Source organism: Nomia melanderi, chromosome 1 (assembly GCF_051020985.1).
Source record: "Nomia melanderi isolate GNS246 chromosome 1, iyNomMela1, whole genome shotgun sequence".
Lineage (NCBI taxonomy): Eukaryota > Metazoa > Arthropoda > Insecta > Hymenoptera > Halictidae > Nomia > Nomia melanderi.
Genome location: NC_134999.1, coordinates 33997592 through 34017324, shown reverse-complemented (window position 1 = coordinate 34017324; position 19733 = coordinate 33997592). Strand labels below are relative to the sequence as shown.

General features: G+C 47.3%; 2 protein-coding genes across 7 annotated transcripts in view; one reads left to right on the top strand and one right to left on the bottom strand.

Moving 5' to 3' along the window:
* The window catches only part of LOC116430273 (neo-calmodulin), a 109314-nt gene that overhangs the window by 14630 nt on the left and 74951 nt on the right, over positions 1-19733 (bottom strand). For 4 of the 6 annotated variants that reach the window (XM_031984163.2, XM_031984165.2, XM_031984161.2 and 1 more), the window contains one exon: positions 5882-6127. In XM_031984163.2, the coding sequence (XP_031840023.1) occupies positions 5882-6127 (246 nt within the window). Of the gene's footprint in view, positions 1-192; positions 1083-3368; positions 3965-5881; positions 6128-19733 lie in introns of those variants that run through there. The other 2 variants (XM_031984166.2, XM_076372042.1) reach the window with 2 other exon arrangements.
* On the top strand, positions 10547-19165 carry TpnCIIb (troponin C type IIb). The gene is made up of 5 exons (XM_031984167.2): positions 10547-10767; positions 11081-11099; positions 11797-11940; positions 16876-17124; positions 18916-19165. Exons 1-5 carry the CDS (start codon positions 10765-10767, stop codon positions 18942-18944), a joined length of 444 nt encoding a protein of 147 aa, XP_031840027.1. The 5' UTR covers positions 10547-10764; the 3' UTR covers positions 18945-19165.

Here is a 19733-nt window from a genome sequence, read left to right as displayed (position 1 = left end):
GTTTTTGGTTGTTTTTCGTGAAGCCTGACCAGTGTTTAGTCCTAAATTTATTAATTTTCAAGAAAAAAAAAACTAATTTTCGCCCGCTATACGTGTGAGTCAAGCTCATGATGTTACCCGCCGATAGTGTGTTAATATAAACAGCAACGGAAGTAATTGTCAACGATTCGGTTATATTTTCCAATCACTCACATTACCAAACATCTTCATTCGACATCGAATACCATACAATCTGCTCGCTGCGAACATTTCCAAGCAACTCGGAAGCTCCCGATTATCGCTGACCGCCGCTGCAGTCAACGCGTTAATGACTCCATCGTTTTACCCCCGGTAATCGACGCACGGAATGATTAATTCGCGTTTTTTTTCTACTCCCTCCCCGGGACCCGGCGAAAACAGGAATTCGGTCGGAATCCGAGGAACGTCTGGCCCGCCTCCCTCCGCGGCTGGCAAGTTAATTAATATGACTCGGCCCGATGCGGTACACGGGCGAACGTGTTTAATCAAACACAACCCGCTGCGTTACGAATACGCAGAATTGGCGGAATTAACGACCGTGTCCCAACTTGCAAATTGTTCGAGGCGCGGCTTATCCGCTTCCTACACGCGGCTGTGCTCGACATTGTTAAATCAGCATTAGTAGACGGAGGATTAAGGGACATATGCCGTTAACGCGATTACAGGAACGTTGACTTATCAGCTGTACGACGGTCCGTTATCAGGCGACAACGCCAAACCTCCCACGACAGTCGGTCTCTCGACGAGCCGGGACACATCAAGGAGTGTTCGAATTTACCGCGTTGCACGTTTAACCTCTTGCCTTACGATCTGTTTCTCGACTATGATCGATACATCTACTTTGTCATTAATAATTTATTGAGGAGAGAAGAATTCTAGGCATATTCCATGTTCATGACTGATTTAGAGTATAGTAATTAACGACAGAAGAATAATTTAATTGAAATTCAAGAGAATCGAGTAATATTTAAGCTTATTGAATTCTGTTTAAAATCCTCACCACGTGTCTGACATGTTATTATAAGGCAAGGGGTTAATCCTTTGTATTCTAAAGGTGACTCTTCACCATTCGATTTGATATAGCAAAATTATAACGTCCTATGCAATATTAATCCTTTGCGCTCCTATGTCGACTCGACGTAAGTTTTATGTGCTTCTTTGTCAATATATTGAAATAAATTATATTGTTATGTTACTTTCAATATTATTAGTAAGAAGAATCGTTTGCACTGCTCTCTACAAACTAACTATTTCCTAAAATGCATTTAAAGTTAAATGTCGTAGTAATACAGAGTTGTCGAGGAGAAAATGCTAAAGAAATTCGGGGTGCAAGGGGTTAAACTGTGAATAATTCATAAACGTGTGAAATATAGGAACAATAAGTTTGTTTTTTAACTTATGTATGTTCTATCGTTCAGTTTGTTTCGAATAATGTCGCTTATGACTCATAAATGTTGAATATTTTTAGTCAAAGGCTTCCAAATGCAAAGGGTTAACATTGCTCAAGGAATTCGCGCACGAAACACGACAGCGAAATGGCCGAGCTTCAAACAGGAAATGGAACACCGAAGGCTTCCTTTCCGACGCTCGGTTTCATTCGTTAGCGCGCGGTGTCCTGTATCGGCGCGTCCGCCATTCATTCGGCCCTTGGCCAATTGCCTGTTAAGCCCGCCGGCTGCCTGCTTCGGCTATAGAAGCTTCAAGATAGTAATAATAATAGTATTAACGTCCCAGTTGCATGAATTACGCTTCTCGGAACATTGTATTAATATTTCGTGAATCGAGTTGGATTGCTGGCGAAATCCTAAGGGAACTGCTATTACGGTTCGGGGAAAACGAATCTGGGACTATGGAAAATTAAAAGAATGTTAATGGGAGATAGCGGAATACTGAGAATGTACAAATATAGTTGCGAATAGAAGATTAAGTATAAAACGGAATCTACGAGAAGTAAATCTGTCGAAATTTCGTTAGTGTTATTCAGCGTGCCTGCATTAACACGTTCACGATGGTACATAGTCGATTTATAATATAAGGAATCAACTTTAATAACTAAATTATTTATCAAATTATTTATTAACCCTAACGGACGTTTATTTTCCACTTTATTCTATCGTTCCTAGCAAAACTTAGTGTGTCAAGAACAGAATTACATGAACTTGCATAATTGCACTCAAAATCGACAATTGTTACGAAATAATGTTTAAAATATTCAATTTCCAATATTCAGGTTCCATAAATCTAGTTAACGTTCATCCACGATTAGCAATTGAAGTCCGGAAACTGGAGACGTGACAAAAGGATGTTCAACATGATTTCAGCGAACATTGTTATTATCATGATCTACGATTCAACAGACAGAAACATGTCCCAATGCGAACGCGTTAACGGACAGGACACCTTTATTACGAAACGTGCAGCCCGTCGTGATCGTGTAACTCGGTGACCGTTTAGAGACGTTGGTCGAGAATGACTTCCGCGGATTACGTCTCCCAAGATATCCCCGGATATAATCGTAAGCCCTGTGGGAAGGAGACAGAAGTCCGTCGTATCTGTCATGCCCGTGGAAACTCTTGGTTCGATGGTTCGAAGCTTCCTCGGAAGTAGACGGAGTTTGGTATTCAACTGGGTCACGTAGTTTCTCAGCGTTTCCGAGAGGGGCTCGCATAAACTCGCGAAAAGTCGGCCGGGCTTTCGCGAGTGTGTACGTGTCCGCGTCGCGTTTATACGTCGGCCCGATCTCTTTGAATTCCGATTCGCGGGCGGCGCGAATCCCTCTCGCCTCGCGGTTTCTGGCGCTCGTTAGCTCGCTAACGGCGAATTAACACTCTGCGCGGCACACAATTACCAACAGGCCTATCGGTGACTCGCAGTCTTGTCTTAAACAAGAACTAATCGAATAACTAGATTACGTTAGCGGATACCACTTGCTGATTCACGATTGGCATTACTTTTGAAGGTTTCGTTGACACTGAACGTATAGACACTTCGTATATAATTATAATTGATCGAATAACTGGTTATACAATAAAGGAAAACAAATGAATTTCTCTTAGTGGAAACGGAAACATTGAAAAACCGATTAATCCGACAATAGAAAAATCGATATAGAGCGAAATGCTAGGAAATGCAGAATTTTCAATCGAACTTTAAAATCGGATATTCCGATCGTGGTACGTTCAGCGTTAAGAAATCTTTCGACATTGATTAATTAAACTGTTCGATAACTGCTGCCAGATAACGCGTTAACCTCAAACAGAAGTGAACGAGGATGCAGCTTGTTTTCAAGGTGTCGCGGCTGTAACCGTCCTCGGAACGCTCGGAAACGCTTACGAGATTGCTTCGCTTACGCTTCTTTGTCGGATCTCGCAGTCTATAGTGCTCGTCAGCCTGCGCAGCTTCCCGTAAGCGGTCGTGTACTTCTTCTCCGTGTCCGTCATGTCGGGCGACGCTTTATTATTCACCGATGATCACACGTCTCGCAGCACCGACTCGCATTCACGTCCACCTCTGCCAGAACTTGTTTCACCGTGAAACACACGTCACGCCCGGCCCAGCCGTAAATCTTTTTAATCGCCACCCCGAGGCGTTCAATTTCGAGTCCCCTCGGCTTCTACGCGCGGACCTCGGCGCGTAGTGCTCGCGACGCGTCAAACGCACCAGCCCGACAACACCACCGAACACAAATAATATTTATGGACCAGTCAGCGGCAACGTCACCGGTTGTTTGCGCCGGCCAGGCTGTTCGACGCGTCTCGAGTTCATTCTGATTCCCCTTCCTCGCCGCACGCGGAACATCGGGGCGGATTCGCTCGGCAACCACCGTATAGATTCCGTTTATCGCAATCCGTGGATCACCGCTGCTGCGAGATCGTCTACGAATAACGAAGACACTTTCTCGAATTGCGCTCGCGAAGCTTCGTTAAGGGATGAAACTCTTCTCGTTGAAGAAGTTGTTCTCCAGCCACTTTTCCATAGCTCCGGGTGTTATTCAGCGAAATATGAAAACAGCCGCGAACTCTCAGCTAACCTTCGGCTGTTTTTAACCTGTCAGAGGTCCCCGACGATTGGCCGACGATCTCTTCTTTATTTATTCGGCTCTCTCCGTCCTTTTCGCTCTCGCAGCTCTCGGTTCGCTTAATGGCAGTACGCTCGGTGGTTCCATCTGCCAAACGTGCGTCGCGGGAAGACACGGATCCGGCTGTCCATCACCGCACGTCTGTTTCGAGTGACCGTCACCTCGTAGACGAACCGCGGAATGCCGACGTACGGTCGACGCCTCGACGGACGGACGGGGTCGGGCGGGTTTCTGAATCGACGGTGTCACGCGCGATTTTGGCGGCACGACGACCGAGACGGGAATGCGCTTTGGACGCTCTAACTTTGGGCGATCTTATCGTCCTGCCGATCTCTAATTGGGACAAACCGCTCGTGCCAGATGGAATTGAGTTTCTTGAACCGCCGTTTCACCGCTGGCACATGAATTCCGATAATATGATTCTTTAGAGCTGTTTTCGGGACGTTTAGCGAATGCTAGTGGACCAGGTATCTAGATGTTCAATCAATGGGAAATACGAAATAGTCGAATTAAAAAGTAAGAAACATCAGCGTTTTATATTTCACGTATTCTTTCTGCGGTAAAGAGGAAGAATTATTAATTATGTGCTACCACGTTATTTATTGAATTCTTATTGAATAATCTCATTCGACGTCAGTTGTCCGACGAATTCTGATTATTTCCAAGTAATTCAGAAGCTCCGATCATCGGTGACTATGGCAGTCAACGCGCTAAAGCCAGACGAATCGCGTAAATCGCATCGTGCCCGTTTGATCAGCTCGTTCCGAGACTTTACGCGGCCCGCTCGATTTTCCCGATCGCGGCGAGACCTTTTGTCGAGCATTCCTCGGCTAAATGGATTACCAGAAGCCGTCAGCGGAGTCGATCGGCAGTTGGAAAGGAGTGTTTGTTTTCCTTAGCGAGAGCATTGATTCACCGCGGAGAAGGTGGAGCGGTCCGAAGCTATTTCCGGCGGCGGCGCGACGAAAAATCACGGCCATCCTGACCCGCTTTGTCGAACGTGTCGCAGAATCGGCCGCGCTCACGAACCTTCGATCCCGGCCGGAATATTCAGCGCGCCGCGTTCTCGGGGGGACAATGGGAACGGGTTAATCTGGCTAATGGGGCGCCCGACGCGTGATCCGATCTTGCGTCAGCGAGTTAATCTTTGCTTACGACATTCGCGTGGGTTAAGTGGACGCTTCTGCCTTCTCCAATTGAACGCCGTTACAATGGCGCATCGACTGGCGCGTGATATAAGATCGCGAGATGCCACCGTCGCGCGTAAATCGCTCGCGTTCTTAGACTCGTGCTACCATCTAATGGGAGAGCACTTTTAGAACCCGTCTGACCACCGGCGACCGCTTCTACTGCTCTCCGTTTAGTCGGTACTATAGTCCGCTCGTAGATTAACGGAACATCTAGGAAATTCACTTTCCGACGGATTCACGCTGCGGTGTTCGACGGTATTCATAGTGTCACAATGGAACGTTATCGCGTTCTCTGTAACTCATTCCCGAATGAAACTTGCTTTTTTTCTGGTTTATACAGAAGACTTCGACACCTTTATAATCCGTTGCCGATACGTCGATCATTCGAACAGTAAATTCAACGGATCCCCGTTATACAACCTTCAAACGACTGGCGCCGCGTCATCAATATAACAGTAGTCTCAAGGAAAAACGAAACGTTAACGATTCCATTATAATACTCTGCACCGCGAACCGTCTATTGTCTGACCAGTTACGACTGGTTCTACTCGCGCAGCGATTCGTTCGTAATAGAACCGAGAGGATAATCACTCACCAAATTGATGGTAACGATGAGATCGTACTGCTGCCTCTGTCCCTTCTTCTTATTCTTGCCAGTCTTGACGGAGACCGCCTTGGGCGTGACTTTAACCTGTCCCTTTTGAGCGGTGGGCTTCTGGGCCGGCTTCTGCGCGACCTTCGCGCCGGGTGCTCCCTTCTGCGAGGACGCCAAGGGCGCCTTCTGACCCGAGGGTCCCTTCTGGTTCACGTGGCCGACGCCGTCCGCGGGCTTGTTGCGAGCCTGTCGTCCGGGAAATAAAAGAACATCGGTTAGATTGCGACTGCGATCGATAGCTGCAATAAAGATAGTTGCACCGGGGGAGGCGTATCGACGGTTTTCCACGCGAATGCGATTCGACGTGAAATCTCGGGCAGAACGAGCAGCGGCGCCGTTGCCAATCGAATATTCCTTTTGACCGTGATGCGATTAAAAATGTAGCTGGCCCTCCTCCTCCTCCTCCTCCTCCCTCTTCGGCGTCCGCAACCTTGCCAGGATTAAACGAGCTTCCCTCCAAAATGTCCCCTTTGTAGCCGACTTTTAATTACTCGCGAACGATTCCCCCCGACGCTGGACTGCAAAAGCGACCGCCCCGCCGGACGCATAGATTTATCGAAAGTTCTCGGCATCGAAGGATTCCGGAACGATCCTTCCGACGCGCCGGAGGATCGAGCGAATCGTTGCTCAACCCCGGGGAAAAGTTCGCTTAGATTTACGAGCGGCAAGAGCCGGGCAAAGCGAGCGCCGGGAACGGCGAAAATATTGCTGTTTACCGATCCTCCCGCGCCCCGTACCGCCGAAACTGGGGCGCCGCCGATTACAGATCTATTTCCCTGCATTCGGCCCACTCGCGCCCGATACCCTCCGCTTTCCATCCGCCCAGCAGGTCGGCGACCATTTCGAGCCGCTGGATCTCGCATTTCCATTCCGCGATTTTTATTCTCTCACCGCGGAACGAACGGCCACCGTTTACCGTGCTCGACACGCCGGAAGCGTGGCCATTGTCCGCTGCCAGGGCGCCGCGCCGATCGGCGATCGTTTCCAATCTTCTCGTAATTAGTCGAACGAGCTCGTCTAGCGACCGAGCGGGGGCTTCGATCGGGGAAAAGATTTTTCCGATACTCTCGCCGGTACCGGGGGAAAATGGCGGCGACCGCTAACGAGAAAGAACCTCTGAAAAAAGAATCAAGTGTCTCTCTCGGCGAGGACGACGCGGACCACCTCGCCCCGCCCGTTTTCGCCCGACGGCCGGGGCAAAAATTCGTTTTCCTAAGGTCGCCGGGCGAACAATACCTTTAATTACGAGCGAGCGTCGAGTCAACATTTTCGAGGCCGGGATGCGACGCGGCCCGTCATTGTCTCACGGGTTTCTGCTAATGACACGCCACCGTGGCTGCTCGGTAATCTCCTGGATTCACGGCGTGCGCCGCCGAGCCTATTGTTCCATTTTTTTCGGTTCGTTTTGTCGGCGGGCTCTATCGGCGACCGCGATGATCATCAGCGCGGGAGATCGGTGGCTTTTTCGCTGTGTCGATGAATGTGGGATTGCTGATCGTGGTATTTCAAGTTTGGTGTTTAGTAATATTTGTGATGATTCGTGGAGAGAAAGATTTAGGTGATTTACGAATGCATCGACAATCAAATGAAGAGACGAAGATTCGATATATTTTAAGTTTTATGTAAAGCTAGACAGAATTCTGTAATTTAAATCCTAGACTCGTTGCTCTGCCCGGGAAAGTCCCGAAAAATCCGAATTTGCGTATCGACCCGCAGTCCACGAATAATTCCGGCGAAATGCTGTCGGACGAAATAAAATAATCGGCACGACAAATATTTTCGACAAAGCTTCCCGGTGGTAGTACAGCGATTTCGTACGCTGAACCTAATATTTCGCGTGACAGCGGCAACAAACCGATTCGAAGCAAATAGACCGCCTATCGGCGAAGCTATCACGGCCACGGACTTCTGGCCGCAATTTCTAAAATTAAACGGCTCCCAGCGTGACTGGTTTACCTGAATTTTTCCGGAAACCGTTGGAAAAACGAGCGGAAATCGCCCGGGATAATGGTGGATCGATTCGAATTGAAAATTTCGGACGCCTGACAGGAACAATCGATGCGGCCAGTAAATCGAATATCGTCGTTACCGTGGAACGGCCCGGCAGATACGAATCTCCGGGAACGCGTCCGGATTCCGGCGCCTATCGCAGGGAAATAAATCGAGTCGGTTGATGCAAACTGCTGGCCACCGGGAGATAGAGGCTGCGAAGATACTTCGAGGACCCAGCGACACGTTCAGCGAATTCCTCTTCGATATCGGAAGCGAACGATGCAGAGGAATTCGATGGGAGATAGAGTTTCTTAATACGCCGACTGCCACGAGAATTCTGAGCGTCTTATATAATCATTTGGCACCGGAGTTCTTACGCTACGCTATTATCTAGTTACTCGTGTTACCAAATATTAGGCACCAGTAGAAGTTCGTGCGGTTGCTTGTTAGCGATGAATTACTACGTCGAATGTAGCATGTTTTATAGAGCAAAATACATTAAATAGAGAAAATATAATATTAAATCATTTGATAGCGTTGCGTTGTCACTATTGCACGTTCATCTAGCTGAATGTCACCGTATTAGGTAACATCATTTATAAGTGTTTTCAAATAATCGTTTAATTCAATGAACTATAGTAATTTGGTTAGGTGCGACCATCATCGCGATCAACGTGTTAATGTTCGATTACAATCGGTATTTCACTAGTTTAACAAATGAAATATTAACAGCGAGTTACGTTTATACCGTTGCTACCGGATGAAATAAAATGGCTCCACAAAAACGTTCGCCGCGTTTAAATTCTGATTTACGAACCCGCACGAACTTTGTGGGGCACTTAATACTCCATTCGACATCAATCTCCTTATAGCAACAGTTCTCAAGCGATTCGTGGGCTGCGATCATCGATGACCGCATCGGCGGTCAGCGTGTTAACAGAAGTCCCTGTTCCGCCGCAAAGAAGCGGCCGAACGATGCCACGTAACGATCGAAGGGAGAGATGAGGACAGGGAATAGAGTTCGTCGACCGTTTTGTCCAATTATCCGGCAAGGTGGACTCCCCTCTAAATATAGAATGACTCATGAGATACACAATCGGTATTGGACTCGTTCTAATAATACCGCGAGTTTATTCAAATAATAATTCAGCGGTGAGGCGGGCGGCAGGAGCCGCGTGGGCGTAACTGACGAGATAATTATAGCGTTCGCCGTCTACCGCGTTCTTACGAAAAGCACTATATCACCGGCCACGCGGCCCGGAAAAAACGCGGCAAGAACTGCATATCCCTGCTCCCGTTCGCTGCAAGTGGCAAATTTTTCCGTCGCGTTGCATCGGGTTACACGGTTGCGCAACGGACGTCCCTGCGCGTTCCACGTTAACAAGGGAAATCTAGCGGATTTCGACGATCCGATGACAACCGGCGGATCAATTTTGACTTGTATTCCTTCTGCGCGACGAGAACGGTTGGTAAAATCCATACACGATCGATCTTGCGAACCTAGACGACCAAATTCGAGTATTCTCCGCTTCTTTACACTGTCTCCGTATGGAATGCTTCTTGGAAACGAGTGCTACAGCTTCTAAACGAAGTTGCATACGTAATTTTCTCTATGGTATACAGGAAATCCATTGTCCGACGCGTACGACACACCGCGTGCTCGCGTTTCCCACGAGCCCACTCGATCTCGTCCCGTTTCTTTTCAACGCGATCGATCGTCGAACGAGTGTTCCCTTGTCCGGCGTAGCCGGAGCCGCCGCGCGAGCCCAGTCGTCCGCCTGGTAATTGTTTCCAACGATAACTCCCGGAATTCCTGAGGCCGCGAGGATATTAAATTTCTCGTGAACCGATAAAAAGAATCGGCGATATATATTGCGGCGAGCGACGGCGGCGGCGGGCGGTTGAATGGAAACCAGTAGTATCATAGTCTGGAATGTTTTGAAATAGCACCGAGCACACCCCCACTTCTTTCCGCCTCCGACACCGACTCGGCTACCCGGCCCGTCTCCTGCGCGCCGCGTCTCCGCGGCCGGACGAAAATTTTATTGCTTTTCCCTCAAAGTTTTTGGCAGGCTCTCCGAGCCCACGCAGAAAACAGCCACATAACGGCGGCACCGTGTAATATACGTTGCGTAATGCATCGCGTTTCCCCATTTTCGGCTGCAACGTGGAAGTTTCAACCAGCAGAAAAATACCGACTCTCCTGAGACGGCTGTTCGTCGGTTATACGTACGAGGATGATTTAGGAACGAAGGACCGCGAGGCGATAGAATTCCAATGAGACGCGGTGCATCGTTGTTATACTGGCACGTGCCACGATCAACCCTTCACCGAACGATTTGTAGCTGCGATAAAAGATGATCGTTGCTAACAGCGTGAAGCTGATGGGATGACAGACGAGTGTCAGTAACGATCGTCTTCTAAACGAAGGATGGCCATGAGGGTAAAATTCCGTTGCCTTCTAGCGAATGCAAGGTTTGACGAGAGCGGTGACGGGGAAATCGAGGGACAGAGGAGACCGAACCGCGAGGCTTCTATGATAGCGACCCGGCCTTGAGCCGGCCACAGTTTTCGAGCCCGTTGGTTGGCCGTTTCCACGGAGAACCGTAGCATTATAGCGGCGCGAACTGGCGTCGCCTCACGCTGCGAGCTGCCGTGAATTTCGACAGCTCGCAGGAAGGGACGCGAGAAGAGAGATTCCTCGTCTCCCCTTCCATGGGCGCCCGGCTAAGCTTATAAAAGATATATCCAGTGCGGAAAAGCCGTTAGTGCGAGAGAACGAGGAGACACAGCGTGGAAGTTGCCGCGGCAGGGAAAGAGAACGCCGGAAGATGGTTAGTTCCCGACGTTAACGAAGTGCGGAAGCCTGAACCGTCCACCTTTACCTCGCGTGAACGCGTTAATCGGAGGTCCGCGCGTCGGAACAGCGGAGGACCAGGATTCCCAGGGAACGTCCGACGGTCCGTCGATTCTTCGGATACCGGAAGTCGATCGACGGAAGCGAGAATCGAATCTAGCCGCCGTCCAGAGCGGTCCTCCGCCGTTCCCGCGGCGCGACAGACGAAACAGTGTTCCCCCCGTTTCCCCAATCGTCGCGCAATTCGGTCATGTACTCGCCGACTGAAAGTTCTTGTCTGTCTGTTTCAGGATGAGGAACAAGTGAAAAGTGAGTACCGATCGCGGAGGCGGAGCGGGACGGGCTCCGCGTGCAAATAGACTCCGTATTTCATCCGGTCGCGTCAACAAGTATGGTTTATTTGTCGGAGTGGAGGGAGGGAAGGTCGCGAGGCGGCCAGTACGAAATTTAGGTCGCGGCCGACGTGTATTTCACGTCGGCCAGACGTCGGCCGACTTCAAACGCCGGTCCGCTCGTCAAGATTTGTCGTCGCGACGTGGCGGAGCTCGATCGAGGGGATCGTTCCCGATTTATCGCGGTCGAACAATGCTCGCCGCTTCCTGGGATTCCTTTGATGACCGTGCACACCCACTCGCCCGGTGTTTTACGGTTAGCAGAAGCCGCGCCGCGTTCCTCCGCGCTCCTCGTTGCGCAATCCGGCTTCCTATCGCTAAATAAACCGCGGATTGACTGTGCCGACCCGTTATATTAATACACCGCTCTGGCACGTCGTGTAAATAAATGCTGGGCCCGCGATGCGTTCCGTGCTCGCCGTGCGAGCCGGCTGTAATGATTTTCTCGCGAAATCCGCTGGCCGCCTCTCCCTCCTGGCCATCTTTCTCTCCGCGAGCCGTGATACAGCTTCCAGACGCTTCGAACGGGAGAGAGGAGGGGAAGCGGGAGCGCTCGGTCGGACCATTTATTTCCCCATCGAGACGTCGAAATAGCGATCCGTTGTATTTTACAGTGCTCAGGAGGGCTTTCTCCATGTTCGACTCCACCAAGTCGGGAAGCATCGAGAAGGAAAAAGTGAGGACGATCTTGAACACCCTGGGGCACACTTTCGACGATCACGAGCTCGAGGTGCTACTCAAGCAGGAGGACGAAGAGGGTATCGTATTTTCCGAGTTCTCCTTTCCGACGCAATCTTTAACCCTCGATTACCGCCGTGCTTCCCCGTACGTGTTCTGTTGTGATCCGGGTGAACGACGCGAAGTCCGATTCGTTAATAATTATATTTCGGCTTTTGTACGTATTCTCCAGATATAACACATCGAACGACGCGGAAACAGACAATTTCGGGCAGACCGTTAACCAACAGGGTTGAAAGAATAACTAATTATCCTAGAGATTCTAATTCTTGTATACTGAGCTTTTCGCTAAGGAGGGGATGTCGGTGACCGTTGGTACCTGATGACTCGTTATAGATGACTAGTCCTGGATGAGACATTTTGTGTATTCTATCTAGGATTTTGGACTTGTAAAATACACGCTGAGTAAGATATTTTGGACGCGGCGGGTCTAGGACGCTTATCTATGGTGCGTCATTAGGTTGGCCATCCAACAGTTCCAATGCGCGTGCATTTAAGAATCTCTCGATCGATGGCCGGGCGTTCGCGGATCGATGCTCCGTTCGACCGAACGGGGCCAAATAATTCATAATATAATGAGTGGAAATGCGCCGGAGCGCGTTATGGGAGCAACGAAAGCCGCGAGCCGAGGCTGACGCGGAAACTTTCGTAAACTTTACCGAAGGTGGCTCCGCGTGGTCGCCGCGGCTTTTCTTTCTATCGATTCCGATACGTACGTTCGGCTATACCAGCCTTCCGCCGGCGACACTTTCGCGTTGTTACTTCCAGCTAAATCAGGCAGAAGTCGGAAAGTAATCTAACTCGACGGAAACTCCGTTTAATGAAGAGAAACTCGGCTCTAACTCTAATCTATCGACTCACGAAACTTTTCCAAAGGAAAAATCCATTAGAAGACCTAACTCTGTATAATGCAAGAGAGATGTTTCCAACTATTTCGCGATGTGCCTTTAATTTGCTTAAAGTAGTCCGAAGAAACTACAGTCGGCGGAGCTCGTTTGAAACGGGCAAACAAGAACGACGAGCAACATATTCGACGATGATGCTACTGAGTTTATTACCGCTCGAACCACGATCGACTTTCTCGACGACTCTACGATTTTTACCATCTCTGAATGAGTCACAGACCTAGAAACAGCCTGGCAAACTAACACTAAAACTACCGACTAATTACATTGACTTCCCAAAATTCCTCTACGAAAACTTCAAGATTGCATCTATCGAGACTTTAATCAACTTACAATTCAGTTTTCGTACTAAATCAATTTCTTCAATAATTCCTCACAGAAACATCTATTTTTAACACAAAAACTACCGTACCAAAATGACTGCTTTCGATTGTTTTGTTTCGCAATTATACATCTTAAAGCATTGAATATTCGAAATGATCTTGAAAATAAATAACTTCGACTTGAATACTATAATGAATCTCTGAAGAAACCTTAAATAATCTATTGCTAGAATTTCTATAGGGATTACATATCAATTTTATTAAATCCTCGGTAGGTCTGGTGTTAATTCCAAAAAGAACAAACCAGTTTTATCCCGTCTAGTAGTTCTAATGTTCAGATGCACGTACGATTTCCCACATCCACTATGACAGCAAAAGGCTCCGTCGCCTTGACCCGGTCTGTACGGAACAAAAGATTGACAGAAATCGAGAAAAACGTCACCGACGACCGAACCGGTCCCTAAAAAGTCTGATTCTTCCCGGTCGCTATTGAGCCGACTCGAAGCAGCGATTCGCGAGACACCGGCGCTGATATCGCGACGTTTCCTTTGACGAGGCTTTCGCAGGGAAGAATGGCCCCTCCAGGATACTCCGACGGATACATCAGCCGACGAGTCCCGCCGCGACGTGCTCCTTTTTACCGTGGAAGAGAATTGGGTCGGGCGGCCGCCTCCTCCTCGACGCGGCGCATACTTTTCCCCGTATTTCATCCTGTTCGCCGTGTATCGACTGCGAGAGGGTGCAGCCCCCCCCGCGTCTGACGTCGCGCCCCGTCAAAGAGCTTCTCACCCACGCGATCCCGTCCGCCGAGAAGATTAAAACCGGTCCACCCGTTAATTTGAAAGCCCGGAGGTTGGTCGAACGATTCCGTTTCGCCCGTTTATTAATCCGCGCCGGTGGAACGGCGACTCTCCCGCGTACTCCGTCGCTGTCCGCGCGAGCTGGCGAGAGAGCCGCGTTAACGCGTTACCAGCTGACAGTTATCGAACGCTTTATTCATCACCGATCAATGCCCGAGGATTTTTCGATGGGATTTCCGAGAGAAATCCCGGCGAAACTGAAGGGGATTGCCGAGGGCTCGGAGAAAGGCACGAGGAACACGCTTTCGAGTACAACAAGCGCGGGGCCGTTGCGATCTATAACGGAACTTCCGTTCTACGCACCTCCCGGGAAGGAATGGTGCATGAAATTTTCTGTACCTGCATGCATTACCATGTAATCACAAGGAATTACATAAATAAATAAGAGGACAGGTACAAGCTGAGAGTCGCAACGACCTTCCACTCGTTCGAGGATTTATATGCTGTTCTTGATACAGTTGCACTGTTAACTAGGCGAGTCAGCGTGTAGTTGATGCGAAACCCGATGATAGATTGTTTTTAACAACGATATTGGGACTGTACAGCGACTGGATGTTTGAGCATACCGATTGGTAGCGTTAGAATTTGAAGATTTTCCATGGTGGATCCTGAAGTGAATATCTTTCGCTGCGTTCTGAGCGTGGGAGGAGGTTACTGCCACTGATGATCGGGGCTTCAGAATTACAAGAATAAATGATGGGAAATGTTCAGTGGCGTGAGTTATTGGACAACAGTGTGACGTTAGAATTGTGATAGCAAGTAATTTGTAATTCTTTCTTTGTATCCCTGCTGCGGAAAGAATCAGTGACACATACTGCGCTGGTGTTCCTCGTGGCAGGCAACGTGTTAATTATATTTCGTGCGGCTGGAAATTACCCAGCCGCAGTCCCGTCGCGACACGTAGGCGAAACGTTTCCTAAGAAGTCGCGATCGAACCGTTCTAGCTAGCGTTTCCGGTCCGGTCGAGTTCGAACGCCGGCTATTTGAGCCGCTCAATGGTCAAACCGATTAACTCCACTTTTCGAATTTCTTGAAATTTTATCCTTTATGTTCATGTTCAATGAATTCCTAACTTTATGTAGTTGACATAAATTCCCTTATTGCTGGGTTTAGTTCCATGAAATTGAAATTCTTTTGCTCACATCCAATTGCAATAATAATAAACATTATTAGAAGAATATACTATTTTATACATTTCACATGGTTGCTAAATTAACCCTTAGCACTCCAGGTTGTTTTGTAATCTATCGGTAACTAATTTTTATAATATTCCTAGCGGAAATAAATGCTATAACATTTCTTCGATCTTTGATTTTCCTTAGTGCAAAATTTGGATGTGTGGAAAATTTAATAATTTTAGGGTAGTTTCTTTAAGATTCATTAAAATATTTAATGTTATAACTGGTGCAATATTCAAGTTCATAATACAGAGTTCAAAGGGTTAAGCCTATATCTGAAATAATAAAGAAAAATACATTTTATAATATTTATATAATTTGACGTTTAAAGAGGAATTTGAAAAGTCAATGTACACGATTGCGGAATTTTTCTCTGCTCTCTGTTCTGCGAAGTTAATCGATTTGCCCGTTGAGTAGCTCATTTAACGACGACGTTGATCCGTGACACCGATCCAGACGACCGGAATTAGCGTAAACCCTTGAGATCGCTTACCAATCGAAACGCTCGCTGGCCGATCGCGAGCGGCTGCTTTGTCAGCGCGCATTATTATGCAGATATTGTCCTCCCAGCGGCGATCGAACCGCCGCACGGTGTATTCCGGTCAGTGCCGACACGGATCTAGCTATCTACCGAGATCCAGGTCTGTTGACCGTTCCACGATTCCGTACTTTCATCGCGAAGGGTATCTGGCAGAGTAAGCATGGAACGTACACGCCCACGCCAATTGTAATATTTATGTTTGGGGAACGATGCTGCTCGCTTAAAATGCCATTCCGAATGGCTTCGAATTTCTAATGCTTCTTCCGAACACGCGTATATAACTGGCTTCATGGACATACGAGCCGTTCTTTTTGAAAGTCCATTTTTTCATAGAATGAGATATTCAACGCTAAAACTACTGGATAAGTTATATTCAGAATCTTCTTATTTAGACTCCACTTTATCTTGAAATCTTTATTTTGAAAGTATTTAAATTATTAAGTTTCTGCGAAAGATTTTCAATGAAATTTGTGTATCGTTGTAATTTTGATAAACAATTAGAAACAAGTCATTGCTCGGTAATTTTAGTATTCAGGGTTGGCATTTGAATCGACTTAACAATATTGGCGAACATCAATTCGAGTAACATTTATGAAACCATGAACATGAAATTTTATCATGCAATAATGGTGAACAAACCTGTTAACAAGAATGAATGATGCTTTAGCTACAAATAGACTTACTCCACCTACAAAGAAAACATTTTAGCAATAGTATTTTACTGTTACACTTCTTTTAACTGAAACCACCATTGACGCCTCATATGTCAGTTTCCAGTTACTCTATTCCATTAAACCGACAAGCAAGCAATAATTTAATCCGCTCCAACTTGGAATATTTCAATCGAAATTTTACGTCGGCAGTTAAGGGTAGAGAACGTCCCTAGCATCCGCTTAAATTATCCGAAACGTTATTTTACGCGAGTATCTCACTCCACCGGGCTCCCAAATATTCCCCCCTGCTCGCGTGGACGCGAACCGGTTGGAAGGCACCCAAGTATATCGTCCGGGATATTTTCCGATCGGTAAAAAGCGGCCGCGAAAGGGAAACTGGGTAGACCGGGGCTTGTTTACAACGACGAGCGCCGTCTCGGAAGCGGCGTCTCCGCGAGAGGGTGGTTTTTAATCGCGGGCCGGTCCAACTTTCAGGCAGCGGTAAATTGAATTTCGACTCGTTCTACCGGGTGGCGTCCCACTTCCAAGAGGAGGACGACGAGGCGCTGCAGAAGGAGCTGAAGGAGGCGTTCAGGCTCTACGACAAAGAGGGGAACGGTTATATCCCGACGAGCTCTCTTCGAGAGATCCTGGCCGCCCTCGATGATCAGATAACGCCCGATCAAATGGACGGCATGATCGCTGAAATTGATACCGACGGATCCGGCACCGTTGACTTTGACGGTGAGTGTCGCCGTTTTTTAAATAAACGCACGGCTATCCTTCGGTCGATCTCTTTTCGGCCTCATCTTCATTGATGTCTAGAATTTGTCGGTTTTATCAAATGTATCCTGACGTTTTGCAAGTCTTCGTGAATCACTAACTCTGCCATAGAACGACGAGTGAGATTCATGACGAAGGTTTCTAGATTAACTTGAAACTCGATGTTGTTCGTTGATTATCGATCAAAGAATTATTTTGCTAGTATCAATTTATTCTATTCATATGAAATTTCTACTTGAAGTAGAATGGAAAAGTCGGTTTTATCAAATGTATCCTGACGTTTTGCAAGTCTTCGTGAATTAACTCTTCGCCATAGAACGACGAGTGAGATTGACGAAGGTTTCTAGATTAACTTGAAACTCGATGTTGTTCGTTGCTTATCGATCAAAGAATTATTTTGCTAGTATCAATTTATTCTACTCATATGAAATTTCTACTTGAAGTAGAATGGAAAAGTTGCATTTCTTCAGGGGTTAAGAGAGGACATTATTTGGAGACGTCTTAAATATAAGTAAACTTTAGGAATTTTTTGTTGATAACTATTAAGGGAGCACTTCTGATCTTTCTTGGGTGTATAAGTGTAGCCTGATTTATATTTATATTTCCAAGTCAAAATGTTACAAAATGGCGCAGTTATTCAATAGCTTTTACTCCATATAGTTAGCTTCGAATGTTTATAAGAAATTAAATAACTGAGATATGAGAAGTTTTCATAGTTATTAATAGAAAAATTCCTATAGTTCCTCTATTTAGGACGTGTCTAGGTGTCTCCCGTAAAGCAACTGTAGGTGTCGAATATTTCATAGCAGTTCTCGCGGCTCTGAGACCATCGCGACAGATACTTATCGAGATAATTCCGGTGTCGAGAGGACTCTTCCGGCAGTAACGCAAACAAAGATTCGCATTATCGGTGGACGGAAGTTTTCGTTAGCCTCGACTCTATGGAGCTCGTTACGGCAGCCCGTGCGAGGGCTTGATTAAACCTCGAACGTCTTAATGCCGGTCTTTCAGCGCTCCTTTCAAAAAAGTCGGTGGGAGGCCGCGCATAAAGGGGCAAGGACGACCTACTTGCTGTCCAGGAGAAACATTCGTCGCGGTGGCGACGAAATTAAAAAGGGCGCGCGTTTCTCCACTCGTAATCTCCAGGATCGCGGCCCATTCGATAACGCGTGGCCGGTAGAATAGGCTCGTGACGCTGGAAAACTGCTACAATTATTATTACCAGAGTAATTCAAAAACAATTGACAACCAGTTCAAAATACAAGCAATTCACAGGTCAAACCGATTAATTCGTTTCCAAATAGCCTCAAACATTAGTGCTAAAGTTTGAATAATTCTCTGTAGCTTCATCAAAACTTGTTTCCCATTTAGTGAAGCTAATATCACCAGGATCGCGATACATTTGATAATTGATCAGTAATAGAATAGGCCTCTGAAGCTGGAAAGTTGTTATAATTATTACCAGAGTAATAAATAGCAATTGACAATCAGTTCAAAATACAAGCAATTCACAGGTCAAATCGATTAATTCGTTTCCTTGAATAGTTCTCTATAGCTTGGTCAAAAAATTTCCCATTTAGCGAGGTTAATCGAAAAGAACGCGCGTTTCACTTCTCGTAATCGCCATAATCGCGGTCCATTCGATAACTCGTCGCTAGTAGAATAGGCCGGCGAAGAAAAGACTCGGCAAGAGAAGTTGCTCCAGGCCAGCGAGTCCCTCGCTAATTGCATCTGCTTTTTCCCGTCCCGCAGAGTTCATGGAAATGATGACCGGCGATTAAACGTGGGGCGCCTCTCGAAGACGCGGCGAAGAAGCCAGCCCTGCATTTCCATTCGACGATCCTGCGACGACCTCGGAACCACCACGGACTTCGATCGAGCCGGCCGGACAACGCTTCGGAACGGATCGAAGAGGCGCAGAGACACAGAGAGAACCGTCCTTCATTTCATTTGTACATTCGTTTGCGCGCCGTTTGTAACGACATCGTTGATCAAGTACTCGATTAAACGTCATCTCTAATGACCGCCGCCGGCGTTGTTTCATTTCACGAAAGAGCAGCGAGATTAACGACGTGGACGTCGATCGATGGCAGGAGAGACACGCGTTCGACGTAAGTTATGGGAGTCGAGCCGGAATCGGCGGGCAACCATTATTCTCCCCGTCGCGTGATGAATTCGACGACAACGGCTCCTCGTTCTTATCACTTGCCGGAAGCTGAGCCACCCTTCGAACCGATACGATTTTTCTTGGTCCCCAATGACGAACCGTGTCGCGTCATATCGTGCATCCAGCTTTTCGCCGTAGGAATTCTATCAGACGCGAGAAACGTTCGTATGAGTTCTTAAATCAAAATTGGAACATAGTCAACATTCTTATAAAATAATTTCATTCGATACGTCATAAACGTGCTGCTGATACTTCCATTCATTAAACTAGCGAAACACTGATTGAAATCAGACCTCGATTGATTCCTAACGAGAAACTCGCACGAACTTTTTCTAGTACCCAATAAGAGCAATCGTGGATGAGCCAATTTATAGTGTAGATAACTATAGATAATCGATACCTA

Coding starts and splice junctions, on each gene's coding strand:
- TpnCIIb (XM_031984167.2), top strand. Junction 11,941..16,875: donor CAAGCAGGAGGACGAAGAGG/GTATCGTATTTT, acceptor TCCAACTTTCAG/GCAGCGGTAAATTGAATTTC. Junction 17,125..18,915: donor CGGCACCGTTGACTTTGACG/GTGAGTGTCGCC, acceptor CCCGTCCCGCAG/AGTTCATGGAAATGATGACC.